The 20,464-nt window shown below is 50.8% G+C and overlaps 1 protein-coding gene and 1 non-coding gene across 8 annotated transcripts; both read left to right on the forward strand.

Moving 5' to 3' along the window:
• The first annotated feature begins 1,025 nt into the window (after positions 1–1,025).
• Positions 1,026–20,204, forward strand: EIF4G1 (eukaryotic translation initiation factor 4 gamma 1). Of its 7 annotated transcripts, none has more exons than XM_036933190.2 (34): positions 1,026–1,179; positions 1,996–2,052; positions 2,275–2,368; positions 2,669–2,755; positions 3,251–3,271; positions 3,854–4,030; positions 4,300–4,399; positions 5,481–5,593; positions 6,366–6,458; positions 6,660–6,726; positions 7,113–7,940; positions 8,180–8,268; positions 8,354–8,540; positions 8,633–8,766; positions 8,899–9,057; positions 9,194–9,382; positions 9,565–9,762; positions 9,985–10,131; positions 10,337–10,573; positions 10,779–10,883; positions 11,000–11,159; positions 11,365–11,465; positions 12,092–12,194; positions 12,439–12,541; positions 12,768–13,000; positions 13,158–13,276; positions 13,393–13,565; positions 13,875–14,000; positions 14,167–14,248; positions 15,772–15,870; positions 15,988–16,122; positions 16,225–16,306; positions 16,447–16,587; positions 19,580–20,204. In XM_036933190.2, exons 3-34 carry the CDS (start codon positions 2,309–2,311, stop codon positions 19,762–19,764), a joined length of 4,833 nt encoding a protein of 1,610 aa, XP_036789085.2. In that variant the 5' UTR covers positions 1,026–1,179; positions 1,996–2,052; positions 2,275–2,308; the 3' UTR covers positions 19,765–20,204. The 7 variants fall into 7 exon arrangements, with proteins under 7 accessions (XP_036789085.2, XP_036789087.2, XP_036789088.2 ...); XM_036933192.2 differs by having other exon boundaries at positions 9,197–9,382; XM_036933193.2 differs by lacking the exon at positions 3,251–3,271 and having other exon boundaries at positions 1,027–1,179.
• LOC118907123 (small nucleolar RNA SNORD66) lies at positions 11,209–11,284 on the forward strand. The gene has a single exon (XR_005022718.1). It is a non-coding gene; the product is annotated as a small nucleolar RNA SNORD66 (small nucleolar RNA).
• Positions 20,205–20,464: the final 260 nt, after the last annotated feature.

Below are 20,464 nucleotides of genomic sequence, written 5' to 3' on the forward strand. Positions count from 1 at the left end.
TGCCACAGAGAACACTAGATCTGCATTTTCATTCTGGCTATGTATAGTTCCTTCTCCATGTGTCTTGTTTTGCTTTCCTTTCTTTGGAGCTTCAGTTCCTCATATACAGTAGTAATAATACGATCTATTTTGTAGGAAATTATGAGGATTAATGAGATCACATAGGTTATATATATTAAATAACTACCTCATCACTGGTTCAGAGAAAATGTTTTCTTACCTTCTGAGATAAGAGGGAGAGGGAGGAAGAGGGAGACAGAACACCTTTGCTAGGTATATAGGTTCTGTTTCAAACCCTTTCACATTAATTAACTGCTTTAATATTCACTAAGAGAGTGGATGTTATCATCGACAGAGAAAAAGCACGGTGGTTTAAAAGCTCAGACTCTGAGCCAGACTGTCTGGTTTCAAATCTTCCCATTTTTAACACGTATTAAGTGGATAGACAGCAAGTACATCACCAGGGAGTAAGTAGCAGAGTTTGGGTTAAAATCCAGGCTGTTTGACTGTGGATTTGCTCTAGGATGGTCCCTCTAGTGTCCAAACTCTTGACCGCCAGGCAGGGGTTTTAGGATTACTTCTTCCACCATTATTCTGAACTTCCCATGACTGACTTTTGTCCCTCCATGGGAGTGGCTGATCTTTGTCAAAGTCAAATCTACTCGGACTAATGCCCTAGTTAGAATGATTCAATACTTTTAGCCTAACATTCACTTTAATAGGTTTTTCAATGATCTAATTTTCAAAGGCTGCATAATCTGTAGTTCTTTAATACGATGTACCATTTACTTGGGACTGAATCTTTCAGTGCTCTCAACCCCCAGTCAGCACTTCACCTAGCACTTAATATGCACTCAATAAGTGCCTGCTCAAAGTATGAATGAACTAAAGAACCGCGGAACAGAGAGGCCGAGGGGATAGTAGCTCTGGTAGTTCCAAAGTTCGGGAGGGGACACGGGCCGACAGTGGCTGTCACATGACAAGGCGGGGCAAAATCTCCTGGGCTCCGCGGTGCAGAGCGCGGCTCCGCCCTCTGCGCCGGTCACGTGGGGGCCCCGGCTGCGCCTGCGGAGAAGCGGTGGCCGCCGAGCGGGATCTGTGCGGGGAGCCGGAAATGGTTGTGGACTACGTCTGTGCGGCTGCGTGGGGCTCGGCCGCGCGGACTGAAGGAGACTGAAGGTAAAGCCGCCATGTCCGCGCCCGACCCGGCCCCCCCATCCCCTCCCCCCGCATCCGCCGCCATCCGCGCCGGGACCGGCCACCCTGCGCCGCCGCCCCAGCGCCCTGGCCCGGCGGTCCGAGCCCGGGCCTCGGCCCGCTTGGGCCCGATCCCCGGCCCACGTGTGCCCGGCCTGGCCCGGTCTGGCCGCCGGGTGGGGGTGGGGGAGTGCGGAGCCGGGAATGTGCGGTCTCCGGGAACTGGGAGGGCGCCGGGTTCGCCGGTTGCGAAGTGCCAAGTCGCCCCGACCCGAGGAGGCCCCGCGGGTGCAGGCACCGCGGCTCCTAGCTCGCCGCCCCCTCCCCCCTTTGCGGCCCGGCCGCCGGGAAGTGACACGTTGTTCTTTGGCACTGGCCGGCGCTGCGCAGGGAGGGCGCAGGGGAGGGAGGCGGCGGGCAGGGAGGAGCCCCCGGCCCCGCCCGCCCTCCAGGCCGACCCTCACTTGCTTGAAACCGGCTTCTCTTCGGCCGCCGCCCGACTCTCCTTTTACGGCCCGACTCCCGCCCTTCCTGGCTTCCACCCTTGGGCGGCGGCAGACCTCGCCTCTGGCCCCGCACGGGTGCCTCTGCGGCCACCCGTGGCAGGCGTATCTTGTGTGCCCCTGGGCCAGGCCCCGGAACCCGGTGTCCCCGGGTGGGGGGTGGGGACACTACGGCCGAAGCTGCTAGCTCCGTTTGTGATCCGGGAGCCTGGTGCCAGCGAGACCTGGAATTTCCGGTCTGGTTGGTCTTGGGCCCCGCGGAGCCAGGTTGATACCCCTCACCTCCCAACCCCAGGCCCTCGGATGCCCAGAACCTGTAGGCCGCACCGTGGACTTATTCTTAACCGAGGGGGTGAGTGAAGGGATGTTTTAGCAGATCAGGGGGGTGGTTGGAGGTGATGTGGGTTTGACGATGTGTTGGTGGGGACATAAGCTGGATCTTTGCTGCTCTTTCACTGCCTGGGCGCCTCTGGGGCTCTGTGTGGGACTCAGCCCTTGCTTCAAATCCTCCCCTGCTCCATTTGCTTTAAGCTTGGGTCCCTTCCCCTTTCCAAGCTCCACTCTTTCCCAACAGGTGCTGGGGGGACCCTGATGTGGCACCAAATGAAATGAACAAAGCTCCACAGCCCACAGGCCCCCCACCTGCCCCATCCCCTGGACTCCCACAGGTAATTAGGGAAAAATTAGCAGACACTGGGGTGGGGGGTGGGGGAAGATCAGGCAGCCGGTCAGGAACAGGTTCCAACCTCTGGATTTTCCCACCCCCATCTGTGTCAGGGCAAAGTGCAGCTTCCTGCTGCCAAATTAAGACCAGGGCCCCTGGGCTGTTCTCAGGGGCTGTCATGGGGAGGAGGGGGTATGTGGACTGCTGAGGCTTTGCCACAGATCTGCTCCCCTTACTTCACCAGCTTGGGTTTCTGCCCCACCTGGGCTTCCCCTCTTGCTGAACTCTGGTCTCCCCCCTTCAGCCAGCGTTTCCCCCGGGGCAGACAGCACCGGTGGTGTTCAGTACGCCACAAGCGACACAAATGAACACGCCTTCTCAGCCCCGCCAGGTGAGGGGCTGTGGGGAGGGGAGTAGGGGGCCTGGGTGGGAGCCATGGAAAGCCTAGGCCGTTTGGGCCTAAGGTGGAAACTATGGAGGGTCTGTACTTGCCCTAATTTCCTGACAGTTGCTTTGTGTTCTTTCATGCGGCTCTGCACGTTGTGCTGTTGATTACTTACTGTGGCTGGCCCCTTGGGGAGTATGTCATCCGTGAGGGTGGCATTACCAGGGGTCCTGGTGCCTTGAGAATTGGGGGCAGTGCTTTAGGCCCTGCTGCCAGCCTCTGCTCTCCTATTTCCTCCTTTTACTGGGAGGTTGCCATCGCTGCATTCCCCTTCCCTGCTTTCTCTTTGGACTGTGATGAGATAAACACTTCATCTGGTTCTTGCCTTTCTTTGTTACCTGAATTCTTCCTAAGTGGGGGATTCTTGTCCTACTTCCTTCATTTTCCCCCCTTATCACCTTGGGGATAATTCTCTTCTTTCCTGTCCCCATGTGCTCTCAGGGAGGATTCAGGTCTCTGCAGGTAATACCCCTTTGCTAACCCTGGACCCTCTCTTGGTCTCATCTTTACCCTCCACCTAGTCAGGGGCTAGACAGGGACTGGGCTCTTCAGGGTGGGGACTTATTTGCTGTCCAGGCTTTCAGCCTGAGGCTGATCGATGCATGTCATGGGGTAAATCTTGAAGAGTGCCTGTCTGAGAATTGAGAGACTGTTGCATGTTAACAGTTAGCTCCTTGGTGCCTTATGGTGGAGCAGTGCATGATGGGGAGTATGTTACCCAAAAGGGCTTCACTTAGGCGTGATGCATCTGGGCGTTAGGAACTCTTTGCAGAGGTTTAGCCTGGTGAAGGTGACATGAGTATGCATGGCAGTGAGGGAATAAATAATAACAGTGCACAAACTATATACCTGAATGTGGAGGGCACATGTGAGTATAAGAGGCCACTTAACCAACCATCAGCTGGTGAAGTTGGTCTTGGGTGGATTGATCTCCAGCTCCAAAGCCCCCAGTACTTCTCTCCAGACTAGAGACATGTGGACTGGCCATTTTGCTGTCTATTTCCTCCCCTTTCCTATGCCAACTGTCTTCCTCCCTCCTGACAGCACTTCTACCCTAGCCGGGCCCAGCCCCCGAGCAGTGCAACCTCCCGAGTGCAGAGTGCAGCCCCCGCCCGCCCTGGCCCAGCTGCCCATGTCTACCCTGCTGGATCCCAAGTAATGATGATCCCTTCCCAGATCTCCTACCAACCCTCCCAGGGGGCCTACTACATCCCAGGACAGGTGAGGTTGGGGGCTTGGGGCTGGAAGCTACAGAACCTTGTACCTCAAACCTCACTACATCCCCCACCCTGACCTTCTGTGCCATCTCTTCTCCAGAGGTGGGACTTCCTTCTGTCATCACTGAGAGTTGGCTTGTCCCTCCTGACAGCACTTCTACCCTAGCCAGGCCCAGCCCTACATTTATTTCTCTGTGTAGTCTGATGTGGTACTCATAGCTCCCTCAACTCCTTTTTTCATCTCTTCCTTCTGCTTCTCTCCTTCCTCACCAGGGGCGTTCCACATATGTTGTCCCAACACAGCAGTATCCTGTGCAGCCTGGAGCCCCAAGCTTCTATCCAGGTGCAAGCCCTACAGAGTTTGGGACCTACGGTAAGCAGGGGAGGGAGTCAGGTGAGAGTGAGTCCCAGGGACTCACTCTGAACTTATCTACTATTTCCTGAGACCTTTTCCAGGCTCCTTTCTTGGTGTAGAAATGATAGGGTGAGTTAGGTAGTAGGGATTGGTGCTTAATCTGTCACTGGTGTTGGGCAGGGAAGAAGGTTTTACCTTATTGCTGAGAGTTGGAGTACTTCTCACGTTAAGGTATGTAGGATCAGGCACCAGTCTGAGACCTGTTTAATAAACATCCCTTCACTTACTCCATGGTTGGGGGGAGCCCATGTAACATAGAATTGGGAAGTTTTGTAGCTGTGTTTCATTTCTGTTCCAGGAGAGGCTTAGTCTGTTCTTTATGGCAGTGGTTTCCAAAATTTTTTGATCATCAGGAAAAGTTTTGAATATGTACCTCTGATACATGTACATTTTTATTACACATATGCACTGTTTAAACAAATAATAGTGATGTTACTTGTCAAAAACAAATAGGTGGAGATTATGGATGAGGTTAAAGAATGTATCCCATTTTGGAGACCACTGCTTTAAGGAATTAATTTTCCCTCATCCTGGGCCTAGTTCATATTACTGCTTTTTATTTCTCTGCCTCTTAGCAAAGGGCTGGAGAATGGAACTGGACCCAGGTTGAATGGAACAGGGTTGGCAATCTGTTTTTCTCATTCCCAGCCAAAGACCTGGTTCTGTTTCAGGTTAAGTGGTTGCTGTTTCCTCAGAGCATATATGTCCGAGCTGCTGGGGGTGGGCATCATACATATTAAGTACCTTATGGGGTAGAAGAGAAACAGATGTAAATCCTGGTAGCTGGTGTGTGTTGGAGAGAGTGCCTGCCTACAAGGTGTCTGTCAGTGTCAGGAATTCTTGTAAATGCAGTTCAGACTGGTTCCCCAGCTTTGACAGGCACCTAATTCCCTTGGGGAGGAGGGTGGGGCAGGACAAGGGGCTGGCTGTGGGTGATGAGAGGTTCTGGGAGTGAGAGGTGTTCAGGAAGGCATTTGTACATGGTTGGGCCCTGACGCTGCCATCATTTTTCCTTTCTGTGCCCCCCGCCACCCCAAAGCTGGTGCCTACTACCCAGCCCAGAGTGTACAGCAGTTTCCTACAGGTGTGGCCCCTACCCCAGTTTTGATGAACCAGCCACCCCAGATTGCCCCCAAGAGGGAGCGGAAGACGGTAAGTAGCAAGGGGCTCTGAGACATCTGGGAAAGGGAGAATCAAGGTCAGGTGCGTTGTGGGTCAGGGAAAGGGAGTTGAGGATCTTCAGTTTTGAGTGAGCAGAGAATGGGGATCTGTAAAGTGCTGTTCCTTTGTCAGCTACTAAGACTTCAGTGTAGAAGTCATTCATGTGAAGTGACTAGTGGGGAAATTCCTGAGAGACCTGAGCTCGGGGGGTCCATAAGATCTATGTTTGGTTTTGGATTTCTGGTGGCTTGCCTTGGAAATGGTTTGTTTCTGTGGCCCCACCCCCTACCCCTCAGTCCTGGAAGCTCTTGAGGCCTCCACCTCTGTTCAATCCTCAAGCCCTGGGCGTGGTGCCCAGAATAGGGTGCCAGGGCTGGGGAAGCCGCTGAGTCACCCTGGCTCCACCCACTGGATCTGGGCCCTGCCCCCAGAGATCAGGCAGACTAGCCACAAGTGAGCTGGACGGGTGCTGGATTGGGGGTCCTGGACCCCAGGATGTGCAGCTGCTGGCTTGGGGAGCTGCCGGTGGGGCAGGGATGAGGGAGGGAGGGGCATTGTGATGTGTGGGGCTATCTGTGAGGTCAGGGGTCTCCTAGGGGTAAGGACGAGGGCAGGGACTACAAAAGCAGTCAGATGGGTTGACATTAGAACTCCTGGGGTTTCTAGCACCCACCCATCTGCTTCCTAGCCTGGAGTCTTAGGTGGGGCACGGTGGAGAGGTGGGTTCCTGCTTCCCACTCATCCCATAGCTTTCTTTCTCCAGATCCGAATTCGAGATCCAAACCAAGGAGGGAAGGATATCACAGAGGAGATCATGTCTGGGGCCCGTACTGCCTCCACACCCACCCCACCCCAGGTACTTGTCTGTTCATTGAGTGATGCCCTGGCTGGGATGACTGTTCTGCCCTGGACTCCCAAGTTTCTTGATGTTTTCCTTTAACTAAGGGATTTCCCTGCTTTCCTGGATTTCTAGGCAGAGCTAAAGTAGAAATGGCTCTAGTAAAGAAAGGCTGTGAGATTCTTCAGGGCAAACTTGGTAACTCTTTGTGTTCTGCAGACGGGCAGTGGTCTGGAGCCTCAGGCTAATGGGGAGACACCCCAAGTTACTGTTGTTGTCCGGCCAGGTAAGTAAGCAGGTAGGGCTGGACTTTTATGGGGAAAAGGAGTGTGGCGAATAGATGCTGAGGAGGAGTGACTTGAGCTGGGTGATAGAGAATGACTTGGATTTCAAGTAGTGGGGTTTTTTTGTTTTGTTTTGTTTTTTTACATTAATCTACAATTACATGAGGAACATTATGTTTACTAGACCCCCTCCTTCACCAAGTCCCCCACACACATCCCATTACAGTCACTGCAAGTAGTGGGGTTTTGAGGGTGGATTGTATTTGGGGTGAGAAGGGAAAGATTTAGGTGGGAGAAGATTGGGCAGAGGGAATCTGCCTGCTGGGAGGAGGAATAGCAGAAGTGAAGGACTTGCCTTCAGTTACTTATCTTCCTTCCTGTCGTACAGATGATCGGTCGCAGGGAGCAATCATTGGGGTCCGGCCAGGGCTGCCTGGCCCAGAGCACAGCCCTTCAGAATCCCAGCCTTCATCACCTTCTCCGACCCCATCACCACCCCCAATCTTGGAACCAGGATCTGAGCCTAATCTTGGAGTTCTCTCTATTCCTGGGGACACTGTGACCACAGGAATGATACAGATGTCTGTAGAAGAATCAACCCCCATGCCTCATGAAACTGGGGAGCCATATTGCCTCTCCCCAGAACCCACTCCCCTCGCTGAACCCATTCTGGAAATAGAAGTGACACTTAGCAAACCAATTCCAGAGTCTGAGTTCTCTTCCAGTCTTCTCCAGGCTCCCACCCCACTGGCAACTCACAAGATGGAAATTCTTCCTGAGCCTAATGGCATGGTCCCATCTGAGGATCTGGAACCAGAGGTGGTGTTGAGCCCAGAGCTTGCCCCTCTCCCTCCCCCTGCTTGTCCCTCTGAATCCCCCATGCCTATTGCTCCAACTGCCCAACCTGAGGAACTGCTCAACGGAGCCCCTTCGCCACCAGCTGTGGACTTAAGCCCAGTCAGTGAGCCAAAGGAGCAGGACGAGGCTACAGCGTTAGTGGCTCCCCCGACCATCCCCATAGCTATTCCAGCTGTGGTTCCTCTGGCTACTTGCCCTGCTCCAGAGGAGGAAATGGAGGAAGAGGAAGAAGAGGAAGAAGAAGGAGAGGCAGGAGAAACTGAGGTGGAGAAGGGAGGAGAGGAACTGCTTCCCCCAGAGAGTACCCCTGTCCCAGCCGTTCTCTCCCAGAATTTGGAGGCGGCAGCAGCCACCCAGGGTAAGGTGGGGCTGGAGGGTGTGTTTTCTTTTCACTAATGATCTGTTTGTGCTGCTGTCTGGGTCATAGAAGCCCTGTGATGGAACCTCTGAGCTAGGTTAAGGGAGTTTAAGTCTAGGGAGGGTATGATGGAAAGAAATAGTGTTCAGTGGCTGCTTTTTATTTCCCCAGGGCTTAGGAACTCAAGTTATTTCCTAAATTTTTCCTAAATAGTTATTTCCTTCTTTTCTCCTAAATAGTGGCAGTATCTGTGCCAAAGAGGAGACGGAAAATTAAGGATCTTAATAAGAAGGAGGCTGTAGGAGACCTCCTAGATGCCTTCAAGGAGGTAAGGGAGCAGAGAAGAGAGGGCAGAGTTTGGGTGTGGAACGGTGACCATGCTGCAACCACTAGGGAATGTCCTGTGCTTATAGGTGAACCCGGGAATATCAGAGGTGGAAAATCAGCCTCCTGTAGGCAACAGTCCTGGTCCAGAGCCTGAGGGCAGCAGTGTGCCCCCAAGGACTGAGGAAACAGATGAGACCTGGGACTCAAAGGAAGATAAAATTGACAATGCTGAGAACATCCAGCCTGGAGAACAGAAATACGAATATAAGTCAGGTATGCTGAAGGAATGGTTGAGAATGGCTGGGTGGTGGTGTCAGGGCCCCAGGAGACAACAGTATGATTGGTTGATCCTGTCTTTCTCACAGATCAGTGGAAGCCTCTAAACCTTGAGGAGAAGAAGCGTTACGACCGTGAGTTCCTACTTGGCTTTCAGTTCATCTTTGCCAGCATGCAGAAGCCGGAGGGATTGCCCCATATCAGTGATGTAGTTTTGGATAAGGTAGGTAGGCCTGAGGAGGAAGGTAAATTTGGGCTGGCTGGCTGGCTGGCAGGCAGAGGAGGAACCTGAGGTTCTGAAGGAGTTGTTGAGAGCCCTAGCTTGTTTCTGATACCTTCCCTGTCCTCTTTGCAGGCCAATAAAACACCACTGCGGCCACTGGATCCCACTAGACTGCAAGGCATAAATTGTGGCCCAGACTTCACTCCTTCCTTTGCCAACCTTGGTCGACCAGCCCTGAGCAACCGTGGGCCCCCAAGGGGTGGGCCAGGTGGGGAGCTTCCCCGAGGGCCGGTGAGTGGGACTGGCCAGAGGGGCAGATGAGCAAGGGGGCGGGGTTGGGAGAAGTCCGCCCTGGAGATGTGTGGTAGCAGTGCCGCAGGTTGTGTTGGTCCTACTGGATCTTGACTTGTCCTAATCCCTTGCTTAGCAGGCTGGTCTGGGACCCCGGCGCTCTCAGCAGGGCCCCCGAAAGGAACCACGGAAGATCATTGCCACAGTGTTAATGACTGAAGATATAAAGCTGAATAAAGCAGAGAAAGCCTGGAAACCGAGCAGCAAGCGGACAGCAGCTGATAAGGACCGAGGGGAAGAGGATGCTGATGGCAGCAAAACCCAGGTACTGGCAAGTCCAGCTTTGGCTCTCCGTCCCACTTCTGCAAGGTCTGCCCTCTGCTTCTGTCCATTCTACTCACTAGCATCTACCAAAGTTGTCCCCACTACCTTCAATTATCCCTCCCAGTGGCCTCTCTCCTGGGAAACTCACTGATGCTGTGTCTTCTCTGTCCTTTCTCCCTCTAGGACCTGTTCCGCAGGGTGCGCTCCATCCTGAATAAGCTGACACCCCAGATGTTCCAGCAGCTGATGAAGCAGGTGACACAGCTGGCCATCGACACCGAGGAACGCCTCAAAGGGGTCATTGACCTCATTTTCGAGAAGGCCATTTCAGAGCCAAACTTCTCTGTGGCCTATGCCAACATGTGTCGCTGCCTCATGGCGGTTAGTTTCCACTGTTTCCTAAACATTGTCATCTAGCTTCCTGCTTCTGTCCCAGGATCCCTAGAGTCCAGCTTCTTGGTTCTCCTCCAGCCTGTGCTGTTGATGGCAGTCAGAAGGAGGCAGAATTGGGGCCAGAGGTCTTCCTGGGTTAGGTAGTTAGACTCTTGGAGAGCCTTCCCTGCCCTGGAATAATCTGAATGAGGCATTCTCTTTGACATATAGCTGAAAGTGCCCACTACAGAAAAGCCAACGGTGACTGTGAACTTCCGAAAACTGCTGTTGAATCGATGTCAGAAGGAGTTTGAAAAAGACAAAGATGATGATGAGGTTTTTGAGAAGAAGCAGAAAGAAATGGATGAAGCTGCTACGGTGAGAGAAACCCAACTCCACTGTCCACTCATTTGTAGAATTGGTTGGGAGAAGAGAGGATAGGGATAGTGGTGGTCTGGGGGGTTTCTCTGTCAATAGGACATGAGTATTTGCTGCTGGGTTTCAAAATCCAGATGGTGGAGAGAAGGGTTTTAGCCAGGTGGCTGGGCATCTTTTTTATGTGATCCTGTCCCATGACTGGCAGGCAGAGGAACGGGGACGCCTGAAGGAAGAGCTGGAAGAGGCTCGAGACATAGCTCGGCGGCGCTCTTTAGGGAATATCAAGTTTATTGGGGAGCTGTTTAAGCTGAAGATGTTAACAGAAGCAATAATGCATGATTGCGTGGTTAAACTACTGAAGAACCATGATGAGGAGTCACTCGAATGCCTTTGCCGTCTGCTTACCACCATTGGCAAAGACCTGGATTTTGAAAAAGCCAAGGTAGGGATCCTGGTATGTGGAATGGGACAGGCTGTAGTGTCTTGTCCATTGAGCCTCAGACGTCACGTCATGTCTTGTTGGATTGGGCTGTCATGTCTGGTCCATTGAGCCTCAGAATGGCGCTGAGGGCCAGAGGAGGGGCAGGGCCTACAACTGGAGCTGAGGTGTTGTAAGCTCCTGACCTGATCCCTTTTCCCCTCTCTAGCCCCGAATGGATCAGTATTTCAACCAGATGGAAAAAATCATTAAGGAAAAGAAGACTTCATCCAGAATCCGCTTTATGCTGCAGGATGTGCTGGACCTGCGACGGGTGTGTGTCCTCTCCACACTGCTAGTCTTCTGTCTCCTATCCCCTAGCTCCCAGTTCCCAAAACTGCTTTGTCTGGCCCTCAATGTAATCTTGTGCTGGGTCTCCTGTCCCCACAGAGCAATTGGGTGCCACGCCGAGGGGACCAGGGTCCCAAGACCATTGACCAGATCCACAAGGAGGCTGAGATGGAGGAGCATTGGGAGCATGTAAAAGTGCAGCAGCTAATGGCCAAGGGCAGTGACAAGCGCCGGGGTGGCCCTCCAGGCCCCCCTATCAGTGAGTTTGAGGCTAGGGCTGGGGAGAAAGCAGTGTGAGGGGTTCTGCTTTCCACTGATGACTTCTTGTTAGTGCCACGTGTCTGGGCCACTGAGACCCCATGATGGAACTGAGGATCTGAGGAAGGGGACCTGGGGGTGGCCCAAGGGTTCAAGGCCACTAAGCTGTAACTCATTATTGCAGTACGCGCTCCTCTTTATCCCAGGTCGTGGCCTTCCACTTGTGGATGATGGTGGCTGGAACACAGTTCCCATCAGCAAGGGCAGCCGGCCTATTGACACTTCACGACTCACTAAAATCACAAAGGTAGGCGTGTATGTGTTGGAGGTGTTGGTGGTGCTGATGGGAGGATAAGGAGGGATCAAGCAGACATTAAGAACAGGTTTGGATCTTAGTCTCTCACCTTCTGAGGTTGGGAAGTTGACAGCTGAAGTTTTTCTCTTAGACTAACTGGTTATATTGCTAGAGATGGGATTGTTGGCTCTAGGGAGTGTGTTCACGTTGGTCTGGGCCATGGTCAGCAAACCAACATGCATACCAAATCCAGCCCGTTCCCTGTTCTGTACATCCACAAGCTGAGAAGGGTTATTACATATCTTGGTAGTTGTAAAATAGAGAAGCAAATGGTAGTATGTGATGTGAAATCACTTTAAATTTGAGTGTCCATGGTTTTACTGGAACACAGCCACTCTCATTCCCCTTTATCATCTATGACTGCTTTCATGCTATAGCCCAGAATTGAGTAGTTGATACAGAAACAGAAACTGTGTGGTCTGCAAAGCCTAAAATAGTTACTATCTGGCCCTTCACAGGAAAAGTTTGCTAGGCACCTGGTCTAGGCCATTTGCTATACTATGTGGCTGTGTGTGGTGCCTGGTTGGGGGCTTTGGACAGATGAGACCCATGACTCTCCACTCCCTTTCCTTCCTCAGCCTGGCTCCATTGATTCTAACAACCAGCTCTTTGCACCTGGAGGGCGATTGAGCTGGGGCAAGGGCAGCAGTGGAGGCTCAGGAGCTAAGCCCTCCGACTCAGGTATGGAAGCCACTGTGAAGAGCTGGATGGCTCTTTGTTAATCAGCTCTTCTGAGGGCAGAGCCTCACTTCTATACAGGGGGCTTTCAGTTTGGGGTCGTTAGGTAAAACAGGAGTGTGTATTTGGGACTACAGACTGAAATGAACTGCTTTAGTGTTGGGAGTAGGACCAAGGGTTTGAAACAGGCAAGTAGGAAGATAGGGTGTAAGAAAGAGATTTTAATCTGGGTTTTCTGCCTCCCCAGCATCAGAAGCTGCCCGTCCAGCTACTAGTACATTGAATCGCTTCTCTGCCCTTCAACAAGCAGTACCTACAGAAAGCACAGATAACAGACGTGTGGTACAGAGGTGAGGTTTCCTCAGTGTCTTTGTTCTTCGCATTGAGAATACTGTGATTGGGTTTTGGTAGTTGCTATAGGAATTCTTAACACCTATAATGCTCAGAGCCCCAGGCTGAGATTAGGGCATGTTCCTGACGCCAGCAACAAGGCAGCAGTTGTGCACTGTGTTGGAGTTACGTGAGACAGCACCTGAGCAGTATGGGTGAGGGGTAACATGCCTGTCTTTTTTCCAGGAGTAGTTTGAGCCGGGAACGAGGTGAGAAAGCTGGGGACCGGGGAGACCGTCTAGAGCGGAGTGAACGGGGAGGTGACCGAGGGGACCGGCTTGATCGTGCAAGGACACCTGCCACAAAGCGGAGCTTCAGCAAGGAAGTGGAGGAGCGGAGTAGAGAGCGACCTTCGCAGGCTGAGGGACTGCGCAAGGCAGCCAGCCTCTCAGAAGATAGGGATCGTGGGCGGGATGCTGGTAAGGGGCTGAGGGGAAGGGAAGGATAGGGGGTGGGTGGATGTGGGACTAGCCATTTCCCAGTCAAGAGTCTTCAGAGCTCTAGAACCTGGTAAGCTGGGAAGATTGGAACTAAAGAATATCTGATGTGTACCCCCTCCTGTGATCCCTACCTCAGTGAAGCGAGAAGCTGCCCTGCCCCCAGCAAGTCCCCCAAAGGCTGTGCTCTCTGAGGAGGGGCTGGAGAAGAAATCCAAGGCCATCATTGAGGAATACCTCCATCTCAATGACATGAAGGTAGGCAGTGGATGGGGTCTGAGCAATAGTGTAGGCCCATGCTGACAGGCGTGGAGTATAAGGTCTGGGCCATATGGTGACTGCTCTGTCCCTGCCATACCCTTTGCCCCCTGCAGGAGGCAGTGCAGTGTGTGCAGGAGCTGGCCTCACCCTCCCTGCTCTTCATCTTTGTGCGGCATGGCATTGAGTCCACGCTGGAGCGCAGCACCATTGCTCGTGAGCATATGGGGCGGCTGCTGCACCAACTGCTCTGTGCTGGGCATCTCTCCACTGCTCAGTACTACCAAGGGTATGACCACTTTTTGTGGGTGTCCCACTTTTGTATACCCACAAATTTCCCTCCTTTGTAGGACCTGTGGAGCCTTGGATAAGAGTATAGGCTCTTTAACCCTTCTGGTCAACTCTACTTTTGGCAGGGATGGGGGTGAACTGTTTAATGACAAAGGGGGTGATTTTAGCTTGAGATATTTGCCCCATGTTTAGGCAGTGTTCCTGAGGTGCTCCATGGTTGAATTTTCAGCCATGTCTTGTTGCCCCAGAAGGAAGGTGGGAGCCTGGCTTCTCTTTCTAGAGTGCTGACTTTGAATTCTCTTTGTAGTCTGTATGAAATTCTAGAGTTGGCTGAAGACATGGAAATAGACATCCCCCACGTGTGGCTTTACCTAGCAGAACTGGTAATGCCCATTCTGCAGGACGGTGGGGTGCCCATGGGAGAGCTGTTCAGGTAAGTTTCCTTTGGTGGAATTCAAGGGAGGCGAAGGCAGGAAGAAAGTGATGGTGGTGGTGGAGATGTATGTGTGGCTGGATCAACACCTAGATCTAAGGAGGGATAGAATAGTGTGTTGAGAGGGCTTTGGAGGCTGGCTATCAACACTGGACTTTTCTTACAGAGAGATTACAAAACCTCTGAGACCCCTGGGCAAAGCTGCTTCTCTATTGCTAGAGATCCTGGGGCTCCTATGCAAAAGCATGGTGAGTGAGAGCCTTTTGGGGTAATGTGTTCAGGACTTGGCACCATGTGGTTTTGGCTGCTGTGGTGACCCTGAAGCCTTGTGATCTTTGGGTAGGATGGAGTCAATGCTGATGGTAGTATCTGGGAGAGAAAAAGTCAAGGCTGACACTTTCCCTCACACCAGTTCTTGCCATGAGTTCTGACCACCGCTGGAGGAGAATGGGAATCTAAGGAGAGAGAATAGGCCCTTGATTGATTCAACTAGCATGTTTTAAAAACATTTCACCACATACTAGGCACTGGGAATACAATAGTGAATAAAACACAAGCAGATTGGAAGAGGAAAAAGTAAGAAATGACAGCTTAGTATAAACAGTGTGAAGTAAAGTGTGAAACAAAATAGTTGAAATGGAGTGTCTTAAGTATTTTGAGGTTGCAGGGTGTGTTTAGTGATGTTCACGACAGAAAGCTTTCTGGAGGATGCCGAAGCTGCTTTGTAGAAGTTAATTGGGGACCAGTAAGTGTAAAGGGGGAAAGATGGGAAAGGCAAGTTGGGGGTGGTACTTAGTGGTAGTGAGAAGTTGGAAAATGTGATTTCAAAAGAGCTATCTGGAACCTGGAGGAATAAGACTTTAAATTGAAAATAATTGTACTCTGTCATATTAAGCCTTTGAGGTAGAAATATGTACCAGGGTAATTTCTGCTTAAAAAAAAAAGACAAGAAATAGCATATTGAACTACTTATGTATTTCATTGAATCTAATGTACCATAGATTGTAGGACATATTTATGCATGGCTAGGAAAGAAAAGATCTAAATGATCATATTTGTTAAGTGCAGCATATCAACTGTGAGACAACTCAATTTTAGTGATGTTAAAAATTGGGCATCTTTAAAATCCATGAGCTGTAATCTTGTTGAGGGTTAATGTCATCATTCTGAAAATCTGTTATGAAAGTGATGCTTTTACAATCTCTTGGCCTATTTCAGAGAATGGTCTTATAGATTGTTTATGTTAGGATTTCTGTTTGCATTAGGAGTGGGAAATATATCTACTTCTAAAATGTTTTGGACTTGGGAACCAAAAAGGTATACTTGTTAGAAGTTGTCCTTGCATAAGCATTTGTTATTTGGAATAATGAAAAACTAAGCTCTTTTAGGAAAAAAAAGGAAGATGAGTGTGGAAGGCTAGGGTAAGCTCTTTGGATTAGGTTATTTTCCTTTTTTGGTCTAGTAATTCTTTGAGAATCCTGTGAAAGCTACATGACATCTTTCCCAGAAGCTCTTAGCTCCCTCTGTCCCCTGACCCTGTCTCATCAATTGTGGTAGATGAGTTTTTGTCTTTGGGTGGTCATGTGACTGATGTCTACACCAAGAACAATTCTGTAGGCATAGAGAGACTGCCTTTTGGTGACTCTGTAGCATCCTGAGCCCTTAGCAGGCATCTAGTTAGTGGTGGTCCAGCAAATATTTGTTGGACAACATTTATGGAGCTGTTAGATTTTTGGAGAGAGTGTGGCTGAGTTGGTTTTGTGTTTTCCAGGGTCCCAAAAAAGTGGGGACACTGTGGCGAGAGGCTGGACTCAGCTGGAAGGAATTTCTACCTGAAGGCCAGGACATCAGTGCATTCGTCGCTGAGCAGGTTTGCAGCTGGAGTTAGGTTAATTCTAGCATTTGGGACTAGCCAGTCTTCTTTCTCTTTCCTCATCTCACTCACAGGGTGCACTTACCACCTGGATATGGGTCTTGTCGTTTGCAGAAGGTGGAGTATACCTTGGGAGAGGAGTTAGAAGCCCCTGGCCAGAGGCTGCTCTCCTCTGAGGAGCTGAGCAAGCAGCTGGAGAAGCTGCTGAAAGAGGGCAGCAGTAACCAGCGGTTGTTTGACTGGATAGAGGTGTGTTTCTCCTAGATGTTGGAAGAGAGGGATAAAGGAGAGGTAGTGCTTGGTGTACAATTCAGAACTTAGGGCCATTTGTTTATCTTTTCTCCTGCATAGGCCAACCTGAGTGAGCAGCAGATAGCATCCAACACATTAGTTCGAGCCCTCATGACAACTGTCTGCTATTCTGCGATTATTTGTAAGAGGACCCAGGGAGATGGCAGGGCAAGGGTGGGCCCAGCAGACAAATGGAGGGAGGGAGGGAGGTTTGGTCTTTGCCTCTCGCTCTGAACCAGGCTGAGGGCCCATTACTCACTTACCTCTGTCTTCCTCCTGTAGTTGAGACTCCCCGCCGAGTGGATGTTGCAGTGCTGAAAGCACGAGCGAAACTGCTTCAGAAATACCTATGTGATGAGCAGAAGGAGCTGCAGGCGCTCTATGCCCTCCAGGCCCTTGTAGTGACTTTAGAACAGCCCGCCAGTAAGAGCCAGGCCACGGGGATGGGAGTGGGGAGGAGAAATTGCCAGGTAGCAGGGGGCAGTCATGGAAAGGGGCTCAACCCAAGAAAGGTGGTTGGTCATTGGACAGAAAAATGCCCTGTTGGTTGATTCCTTCCCCCCTAACATTTTTTTCCTTGCTTACAAATGGAAGAAGTTAGAGTCAGCCTTAAAGGTTAAGTGACTACCTATTTTGGTCCTAGCCAGCTGATAGAAGCCAGGAGTACAGAGGTGATAAATGGTGATAAATGGTGATGTTTTCCAAGTATCGAGTACTCCTCCTGCCTGGCATAGGGCTTAGGGGCTTTTCTTCCCTGTCTGTCTGAATTCTCACTGCTGTTGTTTAGAGTAAATGGTGTTATTCCTTTTGCCATATTGGGAGACTGAGGCTTACATGAACATGACTGAGTTACGCTCTCTGCAGAGGTGTGTGCCAGGGCACTGGGATACCAGCAGTGATTAAGTCAAGCATAGTCCTGTGTTGGATGGAGTCAATAGCAGAGTGATGAGTGTTGGAAAATGGGTCCTACAGGTGCTCTCTGGGGGAGTACACCTAATCTGAGGGATGATGAGTGGGAGTTGACAAATGGGACGGGGTGACTTGACATGAAGGAACTCTGTATGTAAAGGAAGGCGAAGGAACTCTGTATGTAAAGGAAGGCTCTGGGGTAGAGAGAACTTGATACAAGGTGTAAAACTATGGAAGGAAGACCAGTGTGGGGGAGCACAGCACCAGTTGTATGTGAGGCAAGGTAGGGCTGGAGAGATGGACATGGGCCATGTCAACCCAGCTGTGTAAGTATGGGACAAGTTTTAGGCTGTAGACTAAGGATAGAAAAAGGCCTCTATGGGATTTTAAGCAAGGAATCCTATTTTATATTTTAGATCATCATGGCCATTAGTGAGAAGAGTGGGTTGGAGTGGGTGAGTGTGAATGGGGCAGACACAGGAGATGATGTGCATGTTGGTAGTAGCTCAGCCTCACTGGTGGCAATGGAGATGGGAGAGGCATAGGTGGGCTTAAGACATGCAGGAGATGATGTGCACATTGGCAGTAGCTCACCTCACTGGTGGCAGTGGAGATGGGAGAGGCAAGCATAGATGGGCTTAAGACATAGAATGGCCTGGGGAGGGTGCCATAGAAGGCATTGATTCCCAGGATGGTTTTAATAGGTAATAGTGTGGTGGCATTTACTTGGGGGTAGGGAACACTGGATCAAGTTGAGGTTGGTCATACTGAGTTGTGGTCCCTTGGTGGGGGTGATCAGAGATGTCAGGTAGACAGCTGGGTATCTGAATTCATGAGGAGGATTAAGTCAGAGCTGGAGGCTGACAGGTGAGTTGTTGGCACAGGGCAATACATGTGCAAGTCAAAAGAGGCTTTGGGGTTGCCCAAGGTGGGGAGTGAAGGCCTAGGATAGAATCCTTAAGGGGGAGGGACCTGTAAACAGGTAGGGACCGAAGGAGGACGGGCCTATGAACAAAGGATGGAGTAATTTTAGGAGAGGGAAGTGTCAGCGATGCTAGATGCTGCTTGAGAGTTTCAAAGGAGCAGACATGAAGATTCAGGACCTCTGAATGTAAAAACATGGAGTCCATTCTGGCAGAAACAGTATGTGATCGAGCAGGGGGCACACCTGGATTGGAAAGAACTAATAGTCAATAGAGACAGGAAGAAAGAAGAGCAATTGTAGACAAAAATCTCTGAATTGAGTTAACCTGTCAAAAGACAACCTTTTTGTTTGGCTGTAAGAGATAGTGGTTGTAAAGGAGGCCTTTGTCTTCAGGTGGGAGAAACTTGGGCTGGAAAATACAGGGCAGAGTGGATAATCGATGGCATAGGGTCCCCAGAGTGTGTGCACCTGGGGTTTGGAACGCAAGTTCTAGGTAAAGGATCTGTGGCCATTGCTCTTGGATGGAGGTGGGAGACTGTCCACAGGCAGTGGTTGTGAATTTGAGAGTGTATATGCCCTGAGGAACAGCCTTCTTTTTTAAAAATTTTTTTATTAAGGTATGATTGATATATACTCTTATGAAGGTTTCACATGAAAAAACAATGTGGTTACTACATTTACCCATATTATCAAGTCCCCACCCATACCACAATGCAGTCACTGCCCATCAGTGCAGCAAGATGCCAGAGATCCACTATGTCCCTTCTCTGTGCTACACTGTCAGGAACAGCCCTCTTATAGGTGGCATGGTCAACGTTTACCCAGCCCTGGACTCTCAGTTCTTGCTTTTTATTCACTTCTTTATTTGGAATAAATATATTCACTACTCAGCGTCTCTCTGCTTTTAGGAATGTAAAGTGGGCTTTGGAAAGACAGGCAGTGCAGAGTAGGGAAGGTAATAACTGTTCAGGGATTTTAGAACAAGTGCTTGGGAAGGCAGACCAGTACCCTGGGGGTGGGAAGAGGTGGGGACTTGAGTTGAGCCTAAAGGAATTCACCAGGAAGGTGACAAGAGAAAGGATGTTCCTGGCAAAGGACACGGCATACATAAAAGTGTCAAGGCCAGAAAGGGTGTGTGATATTCACGAGGTGTGTGGAAAGTAACAGGAAATTGGGAACAGTTTGCTGGGATCCATAGTGGGGGCCAGTGAATGTTCCAGGTTATATGCTTTTGTGAGTGATATATCTGGGACACTTGTGATTCCCAAATGCAGGAGTACCAATTATGCATCTAGTTTTCTTCGTTATATATATCACAAGTGGAGAAATTTGAAGCCGCTGAGGCTGGTTGGGTTTGTAAGGTTTGGCCCAGTGACTCATTCTTGTGCACCATTCTCTTGGATCATGGGATTAACGTTTTATCAGCCACACGTAGTTAATCTGGAATCACAATCAGACACACAATGTCAAGATGGTGGGTCAGGGCCTTGTTTTAACAGTGAAGTTTGGGAGGGATCCTTTGGGGTGGGATTGGGTGGCTATAGGCAGTACACCTCTAACTGCTGTACTGTTGGTTTGCAGACCTGCTTCGGATGTTCTTTGATACTCTGTACGATGAGGACGTGGTAAAGGAGGATGCCTTCTACAGTTGGGAGAGTAGCAAGGACCCAGCTGAGCAGCAGGGCAAGGGTGTGGCCCTTAAATCTGTCACAGCCTTCTTCAAGTGGCTTCGTGAAGCAGAGGAGGAGGAGTCTGATCACAACTGAGGCACTTGGAGCCCCATGGACACTTGGATGGCCCAGCCAGCCGCCTGGACTGCGGTGGGGGTGGGGGTCGGGGGTTGGCAGCAGTGGCGGTGGCAGTGGGTGCCTGTAGTGCGATGTGTCTGAGCTAATAAAGTGGCTGACGAGGCAGGATGGCTTGGGGCTGCCTGGGGCCCCCCTCCAGGATGCTGCCAGGTGTCCCTCTCCTCCCCCTGGGGCACAGAGATATATTATATATAAAGTCTTGAAATTTGGTGTGTCTTGGGGGGGGGCACCACTGCCTGCCCCAGGGGTCCTTTTTTATTTTCTGAAAATCACTCTTGGGACTGCCGTCCTCGCTGCTGGGGGCATATGCCCCAGCCCCTGTACCACCCCTGCTGCTGCCTGGGCAGGGGGAAGGGGGGGGCACGGTGCCTGTAATTATTAAACATGAATTCAATTAAGCTCACTGCCTCCCTGTTTTATGGCCTGCTCCTTCTGGAGAAGGGGTATGGATAGGTGGGCAGCCTTCTTTCCAGAGCTGGCACTTTACAGCATGCTCCCTGTAATCTGGCACCCCTCTTGCCTCTGCCCCTGTCCATGATTAAGGGTTTGGGAAATGTCTTTTCCTGGAGGATTGTACCCATGAAGTGAACATGGTGGGGTGCCTTCTTCGTTAGGGGAGAAAGGAGTCAAGAAGCTGTAGGGTACCTAACAGAACACT

This window comes from Manis pentadactyla, chromosome 1 (genome assembly GCF_030020395.1).
Source record: "Manis pentadactyla isolate mManPen7 chromosome 1, mManPen7.hap1, whole genome shotgun sequence".
Classification (NCBI taxonomy): Eukaryota; Metazoa; Chordata; class Mammalia; order Pholidota; family Manidae; genus Manis; species Manis pentadactyla.